This window comes from Diabrotica undecimpunctata, chromosome 3 (genome assembly GCF_040954645.1).
Source record: "Diabrotica undecimpunctata isolate CICGRU chromosome 3, icDiaUnde3, whole genome shotgun sequence".
NCBI classification, from domain to species: domain Eukaryota; kingdom Metazoa; phylum Arthropoda; class Insecta; order Coleoptera; family Chrysomelidae; genus Diabrotica; species Diabrotica undecimpunctata.
The window spans coordinates 64,216,460-64,232,950 of NC_092805.1; the positions used below are offsets into that span (position 1 = coordinate 64,216,460).

Consider the following 16,491-nt stretch of genomic DNA (forward strand, 5'->3'; position numbering starts at 1 on the left):
TGAATTTTCAAAAGAAAATTCATGAAAATAAATAAAAGAGACACGAAGTAATATATGACGACGGTTCGGGTTACAGAAGAAGGTACCTGTTCATATTGTTTTTTATGGAACATTTCCACGATTAGTTTTTGGTTCCATTCAAAATTATCTTAGAATATAGTTAGCGTTCGCCCCTCATTTTGTAAGATAGTAAACGTCATAAAAAATACGAAGGGATGGCTTAGATTATTTTCCAGAAAGGACCCTGGTACTTTTCGTGACTAAAAGTGGTTTCAGTTTAATTGACTGTAACGTTTAAACGATGTAGGCTTTGTACAGGCTGCTAAAAAATTACAGAGGTTTAAAGTGTCGGTTTTACATATTTGTGAAATATACAGAGTTTCGGTAAATACGTGCAACTAACTTCACAGAGTTATTCTGCATGAAAAATAATGACAGTTTGCTGAATAGTATGCTCGCAAATGCTTTCTTTTCCGAGATACGGTATGTTGAAATTTTTCTTACAAACTAACATTTATTTATTGCCCTGAAACTGTTTGATATATGCGAATGAAATTTAATGGGTTTTAAGAGTTGGTTATTGTGCATTTCTTGACATACGATTAGGAATTTAGTTTCATCATTGGTCTCAATTTTTAAACTAAAAAGTTTTACGCCACAGATTTTTCAAATTAAAAATCGTTTTTGAATGCTTGGTTTAATTTGTGATAAAAAATAGTCTCTTTTTTTCCATATGGCTACGTTTTTATGCAAAAATAATAAAACATCTTAATTAAAAACCGATATTTTGAAGCTCTATAACTCAGAAACAATGGATTTTTAGTCTTGGGGCCAATTGGGACAACAGTTTCAGCCAATTTAACTAAAACACTTTTACGTAAGTAAATAAAAAAACACCATGAAGATTTGACGACTCGACTATGACAACCAATGAGGCTAAGGTCCAGCACCCACTATGTGGGAGATTGAAAACTAGTGGGAAACTAGTTTCCCACTAGTTTTCAACAGCTATTTTAAGATTTGTGTTTTGGATGCTCGACCTAAGAGTTGCATCTTGTGTCACATTTCATGGAGGACATTTTGAACATTTTTTGTAGCTTTGCGCCTATTTAAAATTGTGTTAGTGATACTTTCTCTTATTGTTCTGGTTTAATGTTATTGTATTAGATATTTCTTAAGAATGCATTAAAAGAATGAAAAGTACGCGTTAAGAAGTTATATTTTTTTGCAAAAAGAAGAAAGATTTTTTTAGAAAAATTAAATGAAGAATTTAAAAATAATTTTTAATTTGAAAAATCTGTGCCGTATCATTTTTTTCTTTAACAAAATTAAGGTCATTACCTGTCTGCGCGACAATGATGAATACACAATTCCTGTATGTTAAAAGAGGAGCAATAACCAACTCTAAAAAACCATTAAACTTCATTTGCATATCTTAACCAGTTTCAGGAAAATAAATAAATCGTTACTTTAAGAAATATGTCAACACGCCGTATCTTGGAAAAGGAAGCATTTGCAGGCATACGTTTATATAGCAAACTTTCATTATTTTTCATGCATAATCACTACCTGAAGTTGTTTGCACGTATTTACTAAACCTCTGTATATTTTCCAAATATGTATTATTCAAAGCTATTATCAAAGCTATACCTCTGCAAAACTTCAGCAAATTTAACTCAAACCACTTTTACATAAGAAAAGTGCCGGAGTCACTTATTATTTAAGTTTAAAAAATGTGTCGAGGGAAAGACTTACACACACCACCCACGTATATGTTTAAACGACTTGCTGAATAAGTTTGTAAATGTGTAGATCAGTTAATAAACTGCCATGAACATGATACAAATTGGCAAAATACAAAACACAAAGAAAATAAACTAGCATGTTAAGCGTTTAATGATAATAAAATGACAACGGATGGAACACATTGAAACACAGAAAGACCAAATAGACCCTGGAGATTGAAACCGAAGAACTCAGGATGTGATTATTTTCTGCAGTAGATGATAAACTATCGACACAGATAAAAACAACAAAAAATCTTAAGAGATGAAAAAGTAAATTCAATATTATGTTTAACTTTCAAATCACCTCTCCACCATTATCATCTTCTCTAAATTATCAATCTAAACACATATACACATAGATAAAAACAAGAAAAAAAACTGGAACGAACATGTAAACCGAATGGAACCAGAGCGATTAGTGAACATCTGTAAAAACAACAAGCCGTATAACAGAAGACCCGTTGGAAGGCCGCCAAAAAGGTGGAACGATAATGTACAGTCTACAACGACTGAAACAGAATAAGAGGCAGACAAACAGGAGTAATCCTACTCTGCCAAAATTAACGAGGCCCTTGAATAATTCAACTTGAATAAAACTTAATCTAAAAGACATAAATGTTATCACTTTTTAAAATCATCATTTAAATAACTAAACTTTACAAGGAATTGGTTAAACCAAAGCAAATAAACAATCATAAACTGAACATAAAACAAGGCTGTTGTCTTTAGCAACATAGTCAGTCTTATCCATTTATTATTGCTATTCTAATATAAAGGCTTATTAAACCGCTTAATATATATTCTTAAGAGAAAAGGTGTACACTGTCCGTGAGACTATCTGCCAAACCGACAGCAATTAACCGTCTTGATACTTGAAGTTCCTCTACATGATTTAGAACTATTGTTCTTGCAACAATGTACTTTTTCTAACCTTTCTTGTTTAATTATATCTTATCCAATAAAGTAATTATCGACCAGAAAGATATCAAAGAAATTATTAGAAATATACATATTTTGATGTTGAACGCTTGGCCAACGGTGCGTAAATCCTTTGGTGTTTATTTTAAAGTGTCTCAATCTATTAGGGAAGTGTTTTGATGTTCTAAACATCTTTCATGTTAGGTCTTTTGTTGTTATGCATTTTATTTAGTAAATTAAGTGTAGAAATTCAACTTACTTTTTGATGCTTCTTCATTAACGCCTAGAATACAAACAAGAATATTTAAATATTATTTAAACAAAATAATTAAAAATGTTAATGAATAATAAAATAAAAACAGTTTTAATTAATAAACAATACCATAAAAGCGAATCAACTACAATAAGAACTGTTAAAAAAACTGAAAACAAAAGAATTATTGTTTGCCTCACAAGAAAAATATATTTTAATAAGAATTTAATTGATCTTTTTGCGATTCAAGTAGAGTAGATCCACGAAGCAAAATTTTTTAGTTATTAAATCATCATAGTATCCACTACTTATTGCACTATACCTGCCGTAAGTAGTCTTTATCATGTCTTGTAATGAGGAACCTTGGACAATAAAATAAAATAACATCAAGCACACAATTTCCTTTAAAACTGATAAAAGATTATGAAAATACGAATTCCGTGAAAAAATAATTTATTTAAACTTGCTACTGCGCAAGTATTACAAATAATGTAAGACAATGATTTAAGAAGAATCATCATCATGGTATCTAACACTACTATCGCGGCCTCTACCTCTTGTATATTATCTTGTTCTTCCACCTTGTTTTGGATCGTCCTTGTGGTCTACGTGTTACTGGTCTCCAGATAGTGATTTTCCTGGTAACTCCTTCTGGATCTCTCCTTTCTAGATATCCCATCCATTTGAGTCTTTGTGCTTTGATAAATCTAACGATGTCTTCTCCTTTCAAAAGTTCTCTTATTTCGTGATCAATTTTCTAAATTCAGCATTACCTTACCACATTTAAGTTTAGAATTCTTCGAGTTTGCTTTAAATAGAATAATTAAAATTCAGAAGATAAATTATGTCGACGAAATACTAGATAAGAGTTTTCTCTAATTAATGTAATTCGTAATAAAAACGAATGTATTTTATTATAAAACATTATCTAAATTTTAAATAAAATCACCAGACAAGAACCTGATATTTCTAACTTGCAGTCAAAATCAGATGAAAATATTCAGGTACATTTAACTAAAATGATTCTCAGAATAAAGCTGACATCCTTGACCAAGATAGTATTCAGTAATAAACTGAAATCCCGTGGACTGAAATCAGTCAATCAAGACTTAGTCAAATTTAGTGAGAGACAATGTGAAAATACTACATTGATAGATAATGCAGTAGATAAAACAAAATCTAAGACTAAGAGTTTGATAAATTAGGTAAAAAGAAATCTAAGAATGTTAAATTTGATAAAATATAATTCATTAGATACAATAATTTCACACAATAGATAAAATAAAATCCAAGAATTTGATATAGTAGATAAAATAAGATCTAATCATATGGTAAATTAGATTACGATAAAATTTAAAAAAAAAAAATGTTTTATTTACATATAAAATAAAATCTTATAATTACCTAAAGTTGTAAACACATTTAATAATCCGTAAACAGAAACTTCTAAATCGTCTAAAATCTTTAAGGTACCATAAAACATAAAGTACCATTGTTTGTTTTTTTTGCCATGTTAGGATTCGATTAGTTGTTTATTTTGTATACAGCCAAAGGCTTTTTTAAAACAATAAATCAAAATTTGTTTTATAGTAAATCTATTTTTATCTATAGTGCACTATGATATCTCGTATGTTGCTATACGTTCATTAATAATGAAGATACTGTGTTGTGCCCTTTTGGTAGTCGCCTTGTTTATTTTTTCTATATGAATATATTCGTTATATCCTTCCCTTTCATTTGCTATGTTGCATGTTAGGATTCGATCAGTTATTTATTTTGTATTAAGCCAGAGGCCTTCTTTAAGTCAATAAATCAAAATTTGTCTTATAGTAAATCTATTTTTATCTATTGTCCTCTATGATACCTCGTATGTCGCTATACGCTTAATAATAATGAAGATACTGTGTAGTGCCCTTTCGATAGTCGCCGTGTTTATTTTTAATAGTCGCCCAGTCTTACGCCCAGTGACGTATAATAAATATATATTATACGTCATTGATCTTACCTTACAATGTTACAGTAACTTATATTTTTAGCAATTTTCGAAAAAATTAATTAATTCAAATTTCTTTAAATTATTTTATATTAAATTCTACTTTAAAAATATTATTAAAATTAATTATTAATTATATTAATATATAATTAATACAGCATTATTAATTAAACGTACAGCCCGTCATAACATATAAACGTATAACGTCAGGAACAAAATATGATTGAAAAATGGTAGTTCATATTTATTTCCTAGATGGCGCCGTTAGTTGACTGGAATGGACTGCCGGAGTGATGACGTAGATTTTATTGACATCTGTCAGTTTAACTTTCCAAACAAACCTTGTTTAGTGTGGATAATTTGTGTTTTTCTTGATTTTTTCATTTTTTTTTACAGAATCTCTCCGCTTTTTGCAATATCTAAGTATTCTAATAGCAACTACAACAATTTTACAAGGTTGTGTAAATAATAAAGCATGTTGTTTTATAAAAATAGCAATAAAATGCATGTATCAATAAAGTAAGGTTAGAATTTCTTTAATTTAAACTTTTAATCTATATTTCATAGAAATAGAACACTGAATTATGTTGGTATTATCGTAAAAAACACTATACTTAAAAAAAAAGTAGAAGAGGAAGCAAAATTTTAACTTTATAGAAATTAAAAAGTCTTGAGATTGGGCATTTCAACTTTTGTTTGGAAAGTAATAATAACAATATGGCCGCCGTGACGTCAAACTCCGGCTGTCCATTACAGTGTGACTTATCAACTGTCATCATAGCCTTTTATATAGACATATGTCACTGTATATCGTGAAAACGTAATAAACCGTACAACTGAAAAAACTTTTAAATCTTCTCACAACTTAAAAAAATGATCTACGGAGTGGAAATCAAAACATCATAAACAAACTTAAAATGTAATTTTTGTGACAATAAATTGTGGCTTAATCCTATATCAATACAATATTTAACATTCAGAACCTCATAAAACAAAATTTGGTTTTGTTCAGTATTTTCTAAATATTTATCATTTTAGGGTAAAATTTATTTTCATCCTTTAATATTCATTACAAAAAGAAATCAACAGCCTTTATGATGACACCTCTTAAGATAAACTACAGAAATAAAATTCAGACCGACTCGACCGACGGTGATCAAAATACAAAATCGTTTTATCAAGTTATTTCCAAAGAACAATTTCAGTTGTCGTTAACCTCTCGAACCGTGATCTTGCACTTGGAGAATAAACTCGTTTTGGCCAGAGGCTCACTTCTCTTTCCTTATGTCTTTCTCTTTCTGTCGAGTGACTTAATAGCACTCGAAGATCGCGCTTAAAGAAGCCCGCAGTTTTTTAACAGATTTCGGCTCACATCAAAATTGTAGAATGAGTGAAACGTTTATGGACATCGCTTCGAGAAACTGTGCGCCACAAAACAAATGCCGATATATAAAAAATACTTTTTAATATTTGACTTTCCAAGCACGTGATTCAGTACTTGCACTAGTATAATTATAGAAATAGTTTATAACATTGGTATGAGTTGTAGAAAAAGTCCTTTTTTATTAACAGCGGACAAATGTTATTAAGATATAAGATAAAGACCTTTGGAAAAATGCTATGTGATGAAAAGTTTTAGTACAAAATGCATTTGCTGAAAAAATGAGTTTACAATCAGCCTGTTCCCATAATAATTCTTAACTATTCTTATCATTTGTACTTGTAAGATGCTAAACGACAGCAAAAGATAAAAAATTTAAATTACTGACATTAATTCATAATACATATGAACATTGCCATTATATTTAACACTGTAACTTTATTAAAAAATAAAAAAACCAGGTTTATCATAATAATGAATTATTATTTGCATAATTATCTCAGGATTTTTTACCTTCGTCTAATAACCCAGCATTCAACGATTGTTTAAAGACTTTTTAACATCAACTAATTAAATAAACAGCGGGTGGTTATTGTTACTGTAATTTAAACTTAATTTGCAAATTTTCTTACTCGTGTTTACACAGGTACACCGGTACACAGTACTATTTTAAGTGTTTACGTTTGATCAGTAGATATTAAACGGAGAACTGCACGGATCTAGACATATTCATAAAAAATTACGCAATTTTGTGATCGCAAGTGACATCTAGTATATCAAAAAGAATTTGTTACTGTTATATTATTCCATTAGTTTAGCAAGTATCAGTGGCGCACCCAGAATTTGTCTTAGGCGCACCCATTTGAAATTTTTTTATGCTACCTCCATGTTGAGTACCTACAATTTGGGTTTTAGTTTAATTTAAAGTACTAAAGATAGCAGTTCCAATGATTCAGGTATCTATTATCCTGCCTACCAACTAAAACCATCCTCTCTTACTTATGCGCAGTTGACTGTCGCACGTATCGTACTCCGAAAGTGGGGTGGCCACTGTAAGGCTGACGACATTTTTGGAACACTCCCTTCTCTTATCTAGATCTTATCTATTGTTCTGAAGCTATGTTCTTGTGGTATTTTAAAGTAATTACTATTTTAATGGGAATAAGCCACAATTGAAGGTTAAAAAAGGTTATTGACGTTTGACATTAATCCAACTTGTAAATACAATACATTTTGAAGACAACTATCGCCGTATTCCCGTTCTCCACCGGGAGTCCTCCCGGTTCAAGGCATGCTCCTCCTCCAAACCTGTCTATTCCATCGCTCTTCTAATTCCTTCATTTCATGAGCGTTGAGATCTACCTCTTTTTTTTTCTTCTAGGGGGCTTCCATTTGTGAAGTTTTTGGGGCCAACGTTTGTCAGGCATTCTCAATTGATGTCCAAACCATTTTGAACCTCTTCTTTCTATTCTGTCAATGACCGTTTCTGTAGCATTCATGTTATTTCTTATAGATTCGTTAGTCTTCCTTTCCTGCCTTGATGTTCTAGCACTTCTTCTCAAATAATCCATTTCAACTGTCAACAATCTTCTCTTCAGGTCTGCATTAATTGTCCATACTTCAGAGCCATAACAAAGAACTGATTCAACCATGGTTTGCCCTATTCTTTTTTTGTTACTTTTGGAAATGTGGTGATCCCACCATAAGGAGTTCAGACATCCTACAATGTTACGTCCCTGATTAATTCTCGTTTAATTTCGGTTTCTCCCAAGCCGTTCTTAGCAATGAGTGGATCTAAATATTTAAAGTTTTTTACTTGTTTGATTTCCACGTCCTCGTCTATCAACACTTCAAACCTTGCATCTGAACTGATAATTAAGTAAATATTCTGTTTTCTTCTTGCTGACTTGGAACCCCTATTTTAAATATTCTCTCTATAGACGCTTTATCATAAATTCTCTAGATCATAAGAATCTTGAGCTAGGATGACTTGGTCATCCGCAAAGTTCAGGGAGAACAGTACCTCATTTCCTATGGGGATTCCCATTCCCTGGCAGTGGTTTTTCCAATTTTGGAGGGCTGCCTCAATATATAAATTAAACAGTAAGGGTGACATACTGCATCCTTGTTTTAGTCCTTTAGTTACTTTTATTGGCTCTGATAGTCTATATCCGATTTTTAGGTAAGTAGTGTTATCCCTGTATACTTCTGTGATTATTCCTAAAAGGTATGGACTAATGCCGAGTTGTAAATCTTGCCACAATTTAAGTCTTGGAACTGTATTATACGCCTTTTCTAGGTCTATGAAGGCTAGATGTACTTCTGTACCAACCGCTATTCTTTTTTATATTAATTGTTGGAGTATAAACAAGTTATCAGTGCAAGATCAAAGATTAAAAATTCAAACGTCAATAAACTTATTTTAACCTTCAATTGCAACTTATTCCCATTAAAATAGTAATTAGATCTTATCTCTGTCATTAGCCTGGTTGGTGTTTCTCTTCTTCTTCTTTCTTTTTAATGACTGCTTGGATGTAATTGTGAACACTATTCCATCCCTCCGTATTTCCCGTCATCTTCACGATCATCTCTTACAGTCACAGGGTTCATACCTATTTATTTATACATTCTGTTTCTCTCCATTGTACATCTATTACACTTCAGCATTGTGCGAGTAACAATGTCGGAATATTCGCAGTATAGGCATTTATCTGAATCTGTCTTTCTGAACATAAGAAGATACGCCCTAAAACAGACAATCTACCCAGTCCCTTAGGCTCGGGATCAGCATCTTTGTCCACTGAGCAACATCTTCCTTGTTGTTCCACTCTTCTTGCCATTTTTCCATTGATCTTTCCCTTTCTTTTTTTTTATAGCTGTTGTCAAATGCTTTCTTCTCCCATAGAGATGTCTCTTTTCTTTTCAACTGCTAACACATGCAGAGGAACACAACCCGTGATAGTCCACAAGGCCACCACAGATACAGTCCTGTGGGCGCATGCTACTCGCAACAGACTCGTTCTGTCTAATTTTATAAGCCTAATATTAGGTATCTATATCTAAATATAATGAAAAATATTATTAATTATTGCGTATTTATACAATAATAATTATTGTGTTCTACATATTTAAAGTGGTAATTTAATTATTCAATCAGCGTTTTGGATTTTTTGTATTGTGTGTGAAAGACAAGTTAAATTTTCCTACTATTCTTTATATATTGTTTACTTTATATGCCCTGGTTGGTTTTAACCCCCCAAAACCCCCCTGGGTGCGCCACAGGCAAGTATGTCAAGTCCTAACAGTCAGCTTGATAAAGAGATTAATTAAAAATCAACTGTAAATTAAGTCTGTAAACATATCCGTATATAAATTCCAGAGTCAGTTTGTGCAGAAAACGTAAGTGAAAGAAATAAATCGCCACTTGAAAACCTAATTTCTCCATTCCCATTTGATCTTTATCATTGATGGAATATATCACTGTCTTCTAGCACTAAAATATACCCATACATTTAATGCAAATAGCAATGGTGATGGCATTTAAGATATTAGACACTGCTTACCGTTCATAATACCTGGTTTATGCAATTCGACAAATAATAAGTTTAGACCAGGCTTTGATACAGCCTGAATCGCCTAATATTTACACGTATAAAACTTGATGATGATCTGGAATAAACGGTAAATCGCAAAAAAATTGGGAATCATTCCATTTTCTAAGAAACATTTGAAACATCGAGCTACGTTTTTAAAAATGTAATATGGTCGTGACATCTAGAAACGACGTAATTTTTCATATATATATATATATATATATATATATATATATATATATATATATATATATATATATATAATAATAATAATAAAGGTTTGCTAAAGTATAAAGGTAGGAGTGGTTATCAATAGATTTACAAGAAATTCTTTATTCAAATAAGTGTCAAAAATAAGTATGTTGTGGAGCTGTGTAAATGACAATGAATACGATAAGATCGCTTGATATTATGTAAAGCAGCAAATACAGTCTACAATTTTAAGATACGACCAAATTAACTCCAGACAAGCTCGAATCTGGCCTACAACCATTAATTTTTGAGTGTCACAGGTTGAATGGATAGATATTTTAAAGAAGCCTTCACGGGGGGTACCACCTTCACTTTCACAATTTACATTGTTATTTTGACAAATAGTGGCCGGGTTGGGCAAAAACCACTGCTTACTTAAATTTTTTAATTTGACTTGGGCCATTTTAAAATGTCGAGACTTGATACATGCCTGAACAGGGCGAATCCTGTTCTAATGCGAAGTAGCATTAGAAAAATGTTCACAAATTTAAAAAAAATTCACCAAAGAAATACTATAAAATAATATAAGTAACAATAGATTAGAAATAAATTATAAGTAACAATAGATTAGAAATACATCTATTATTATATTGTGTTTGAGATTTATAAACCTGTGGTCTGGAATTATTTCTTCTGACTGTTCGTTTTCAACTGCAGTAGGGTGCAGTTGAAGTAAATGTAGGATGTAACCTATACATTGTCAAAGGTGATGCAACAACGGTCATAACTATCTTTCACCCACAGTAATATTTCAGTATAATTTCGGGGAGAAGGTTGTATGGAACATATATATATATATATATATATATATATATATATATATATATATATATATATATATATATATTAATATATAGACGTGCACTAAAGCTTAATACATACAGGACCTTAATAAGACCAGTTTTGATATATGGGGCTGAAACGTGGATCTTATCTCAAAATGATAAAAGACTTCTTGGTATTTTTAAGAGAAAAATTCTTAGAAATATTTTTGGGGCCGTAAATGAAAATGGGCTATGGCGTCGAAGATACAACTTTGAACTGTATCAGTTATACAACCATCCAGATATTGTGAAATTCGTTAAAGTGCAGAGACTTAGATGGGCTGGACACATTGCTAGGATGTCAAATCACGAATACACGAAGAGATTAACATTTTCAAAACCAGAGGGCACAAGAAGCAGAGGACGACCACGAATGAGATGGATTGATGATGTGGAAGAAGACCTACAGATTCTAGGGGTTAGAAGATGGAGGGAAGTTGCCAGGAATCGACAGGAGTGGCGACTTCTTTGTGAGCAGGCCAAGGCACGACGGATTGTCGTGCCACTTATGATGATGATATATATATATATATATATATATATATATATATATATATATATATATATATATATATATATATATATATATATATGTATTTGCTATTATATTCGAAAGAATACTTGAAAGACACAATAAAACATCTATCTCTAAAGGTAGTTCAAAATATTCTATTCGGTATTGAATGGCTATTATAATAGTAATTGAATCAAATTATTTTGGCTTAAAAATGTCCGGTAGTTAAACCCTAATTGAGGAAATTCGAACAAGCAAGAAGAGGTCAGCCAGAATTTACACCGCATGCATGAATCTTAATTTTACGTAAGTATTTAAAAGTTTAGTGAAGACTAAAACTAAACTAAAAGCTTCGAAAATATAAATTTTTACATGAAATGCGGGAGTGATTTTAAGAGATCTATAAAAATTATAAATAGAAAATTGATACGATTTAGATTGAAAAAGAAATAATGCGGGTATCACATAATCCTAATGGATTCAGAGAAAATTTCGAAATGAATTAAATAACAGTTACAGACATTAAAATACCTCCAGGCCCATCACTTGAATCACTTGTTATGGACAAATCGAAAAGCAACATACAAAAATAAAGTTATTTTTAAAGATAACTACTATACTTCAAATTTTATAACAAGGAAATATATCAAAACAAGGTAAAATAGACTTTTCCACACTTTTAAGATGAAAAACAGTGATACTTCAAATCATAGTGGAGGAAAAAAACAAAGAAAATTTTTAAAGTTTCAAAAAAATTATTATTATAATTCCTAGTAAATATCCAAATCAATATTATTCACACCATCTATCCGCCGAGTGCATCTAAATTACCTCAAGGACTCTACTGTAGTTCCTAACAGCTCCGACCGTCGTCTCAAAATTAGAGCCATTCATCTCCCTTTCTCTCTTTGAACGTTCAACGGACATGACGAAATTCTGTTTCAGTGGTCTCTTGACGAGTTAAACCGAAAAATTTCTTTTCTCTTATATATTTCCAAATAAATATTTATTTTAGACCCTTACGGAAGCCCTAATAGTTGCCAGAACTATGTTTATTGGGCTGAGGTTATCTAAATAGCTATGGATTTATGATATGTGTTATGAAACCAACAATTAGAAGAGTATCCAGTTTGCTTAGCCGCCCATTCCTATAAATTTTTATGGTTGATATTATGTTTCTGCTGCCAATAGATTCAAGGTTTTGAAATCCCAACCTGAGTACCTACTTGGTAAAAATTATATCATTTTTACAAGCAACTCAAGCATTTGTCAAAAGTTAAAATTATCTATGAACTAAATAATAGTGAAGTGATTTATTATAGATCTTTTAATTACAATATATATCAACATTCTACATAATATACAATTATATTTTTTTATCCACTAGGAAACTAAGTTCCTGTATAAATAGCTGGCTGTATACCATGTATCACAAAATTTTTTATTTCAAATCCTTTATAAAAGGTATATAATAAAATACCCAAACGGGCTATATTACAAATACATTAAAGAACGTTTTCGGAATGTAAATTCCATCATCAGTGTAAGTGAAAGTATATATGCTATGAGCCACTAAAATATATAGGTGAAAACGTTTTAAATGTTATTAATTTATGGATATATTACATTATATATTATTATAAATTAGGATGTTTAAGATACCGTTGTAATTAGTAACACGGCAACGTATTAGCATATTTTTTTATTTGAACGAATTTCGAAATTTGGGATAAAGTATAATTTTATTTTCATATAAGTATTTCCCATTCATAATCTAATGCCAATATATAAAATGTTTTTTTTTTTAAATATGATTTTAATTTTAGTTTCGTATAAACACTTCTCATTATGGCGCCAATTCATTTTAATTTTAAATATCATACACACAGATTGTATATGAATTTAGAAAGAACCACTCCCAACCGCTTCTGACACAAGCAGAAAGGCCCAGAAAGGTAGTTTGCTTACGTTACAATTGAACTGTGTCGGTCTGAGACTGTGAGTCTTAGTTCTCCAGTAATTCTCGCATGCAGACTGGACTAGAAAGTTTTCATCTTCAACACGGCGCATTCCACTGGTGAAAAGGGAACGTCGCATGGATATATTATAGGACAATATGTGAATAAGGTATTGCAGTTTTGCAAATGTATGTAAACATTTATAAAATATAATCTTATTTTTGATTCTCCCTGTATATTTAGCCAAGATTCCGTGTACAAAAGACAACTGTTTTAAAAACTAAACATTAACAGACAAGTTCCATCTGCCAAACGACACAGACGTGTGTTTGAGATAACAGACGAGTTCCATCTGCCAAACGACACAGACGTGTGTTTGAGTTAAGAGTAGTGCATCCTACCTTGCCACGCTTTGCTTCGGTCTTGTGCGAAAGACAGTTCCTGGCTTAGGAATGTGCTAGTGCTTCACTGCTCATGGTAATGTACATATACACCATATATTATATACACCATATCTTGTTGCTGCATCATCTCAAGTACCGTTCACTTGGTAGATACATTTGCTGCAAATTCATATTTGTTGTTTAGAATTTTATCTCAGTTTGTGCCGCGATTGAACATTGTCAATTAAGAACATTTTACATTTTTTTTATTTACTGTATTGTATATTTGTATTATTTGTTAACACCTGTTATGGAATACTATGCGTTTATTTCTTCTCCGGACTAACTCTTTGTTTTGGAATTAAACAGAATATATTGACATGTATAAATTTATTATATTAGAGGATGAAAATTACACTCTGCTTGTTATTTCTTAAAACTATGAATATATAAGTTCTGTTATCTACAATTATTTAACGATGTTTCTGGATGGATTTGAGTACAAGAGATTGGACTCAAATATTAATATTAAAATAGCAAATACGGATAGCTTATCGAACAAAGAAATAAGAGAAATAAATTATTATTATTCCATAGATACGAAGTATTAGGTGAATAAACTAGCGAAACTTATTTATTCTAAATAGGAAAATATTTATGAAGAGTATTGATTCTGATTTCTAACAGCAAATAATTATTAGTGATTATACATGAGAACTTTTCATAATTGTAAATAACATATACCAGGTGACTAAAAACTATATAGAAATACATAGATACTTTAATTATCTTACATGTGAGTAGGTAGGTACATTACACCTCCTTTTGTAAGAATGAAAATAATTGTAAAATGAATTTTCATTTAAATGGTATAAAACATTTGTATACATTATTATTTTATTTTAACACATTTAAATAGTTTCTTTTAGTCTCGATAGTCTTTCACTTCGTCTTATCGGTGTAGTCTCTGTGAAACTAGTCTCTTCACACTTTTTGGATTCACTATAATTATTGTCTTTATTATGTTTACAATCTATACTTAAATCTGTCTCATGTACATGTTTTCGTTTACTTTGACATATATTTAGTGTTAAACAATTTGTAATTTGTTGACAACTATGTGACGGATTTCTACGAAATCGTCGGTAAAAATATTTAATTATCCTGTATAAAATATAAAGTAACATACATTTTATCAAAAATAAGATTGCATAAGTGAAATAAGAACTATTTTTTATTGTGTCTGAAAAATTAATATTTGTTTCTGAGGTCATTTTCTCTAAATTATCTAGTTTATGGCTTGCTAAATTTAATGCATCTCGATCGAGATTATTTAATTGTAAGGGAACAAGGTGTAATTTGGATTCATTATTTATCTTAATATCATCACAACAGACTTCTGGAAGGGATAAATCTGGAATGATAGACTGAAAATTACTTTCTTTTGGATTTGAGACAGATATCAAAATAGTTGATCCGGTGTAAGTTTTGCAATTATTCGAAGTAGAAAAAATACCTGTGTTTGAAAGAACAATAGATATTGGCGTACTAGTCTGACAGCTTAAAGTTAAATCTGTTGGTTTGGGTAAAACATATATCCAAGAATTTGGTTTGTTTAATTTATGCCAAATTTCATATTCTGTTTGAATTATACGAGTATCGCAACTAGATGGTATGTTTGTTATTGAAGTTAACAATTCAGTTTCACAAATTGGATTAGTGTGTGTAAATCGGAAAGTATCAGGATTTTTGCAAATAAGTTTTTCTTCATCTAATGAATAACAGTCTTCTAATGTATCAATAGTAACATAAATGTTTCTATTTTCTGAAAGAACAAGATATTTGACAGATGGAAGAATAAAGGTAAGTCTCTTTAATGTTGGATGAATTATAGGAAGAGATATTAGTTTAAAAAGAGAATAAGGAGTATTACTAACCAAAGGTATACTAACCGTAATTAAAATCTTGTTATCAAAATATATATATTTAAGTAAAATGATATCGAAATATTTATGAGCATAATCGATAGTCAATGGAAATGGATAAGTCGATGTACTAGGTAAATGCGTTACCGTTTTAGATAATTCTTGAATTAGTTGCTCAGGTGTTATAACAGAAGGATGAAGGTTATTATTTCTTGCAAATAGAATAACGTTTATTAAAGTAGAATATTCTTGTTGTAATTCTGTTATAAAGAAAGTTAGTAAGGTAAAATGTTCTTCAATTTTTTGTTTTAAATCTAAATTAAAATATTTATTATTCATTTTATCTGTGTAATTGGTAATTGATTCAAAATTTTTATCAAAAATCACTTTGTTTCGGTCTAGATTTGTAATAGAGTTATTAAAATTTGCAATCGTGGCTTTTACTACATGAATTTGTTGTTTTAGTAAATCAAGAAGATGATTTTCGTTACTTTCAGCTTTGTTAATAGCATTATTGAAATTTTCAGCATCATCACTGTCTAAGGTACCGAATAAGGTCCTGAAAACAGATCCAATTGCATTAAATAGAGCGCGTTTTGGTCTAAAATGTTCATGCAGAATTATGTTTTTTAAAGTTTGTTCATCTTGAAAGAGTCTAGGTATGATTTGTCCTAAGAGTTTTAGTGAAGTATCGCATAATCGTAATTCAA

At 30.6% G+C, this 16,491-nt stretch overlaps 1 protein-coding gene across 5 annotated transcripts in view; it reads right to left on the reverse strand.

The window, feature by feature from the left end:
- The window catches only part of Eph (Eph receptor tyrosine kinase), a 598,175-nt gene that overhangs the window by 387,295 nt on the left and 194,389 nt on the right, over nucleotides 1-16,491 (reverse strand). For 4 of the 5 annotated variants that reach the window (XM_072526023.1, XM_072526022.1, XM_072526021.1 and 1 more), the window contains exon 3: nucleotides 2,965-2,988. The exons of the other annotated variant lie outside the window; for it this stretch is intronic. In XM_072526023.1, coding sequence (XP_072382124.1) covers nucleotides 2,965-2,988 — 24 coding nt within the window. The remainder of the gene's footprint in view (nucleotides 1-2,964; nucleotides 2,989-16,491) is intronic. 5 annotated transcript variants of the gene reach the window in all.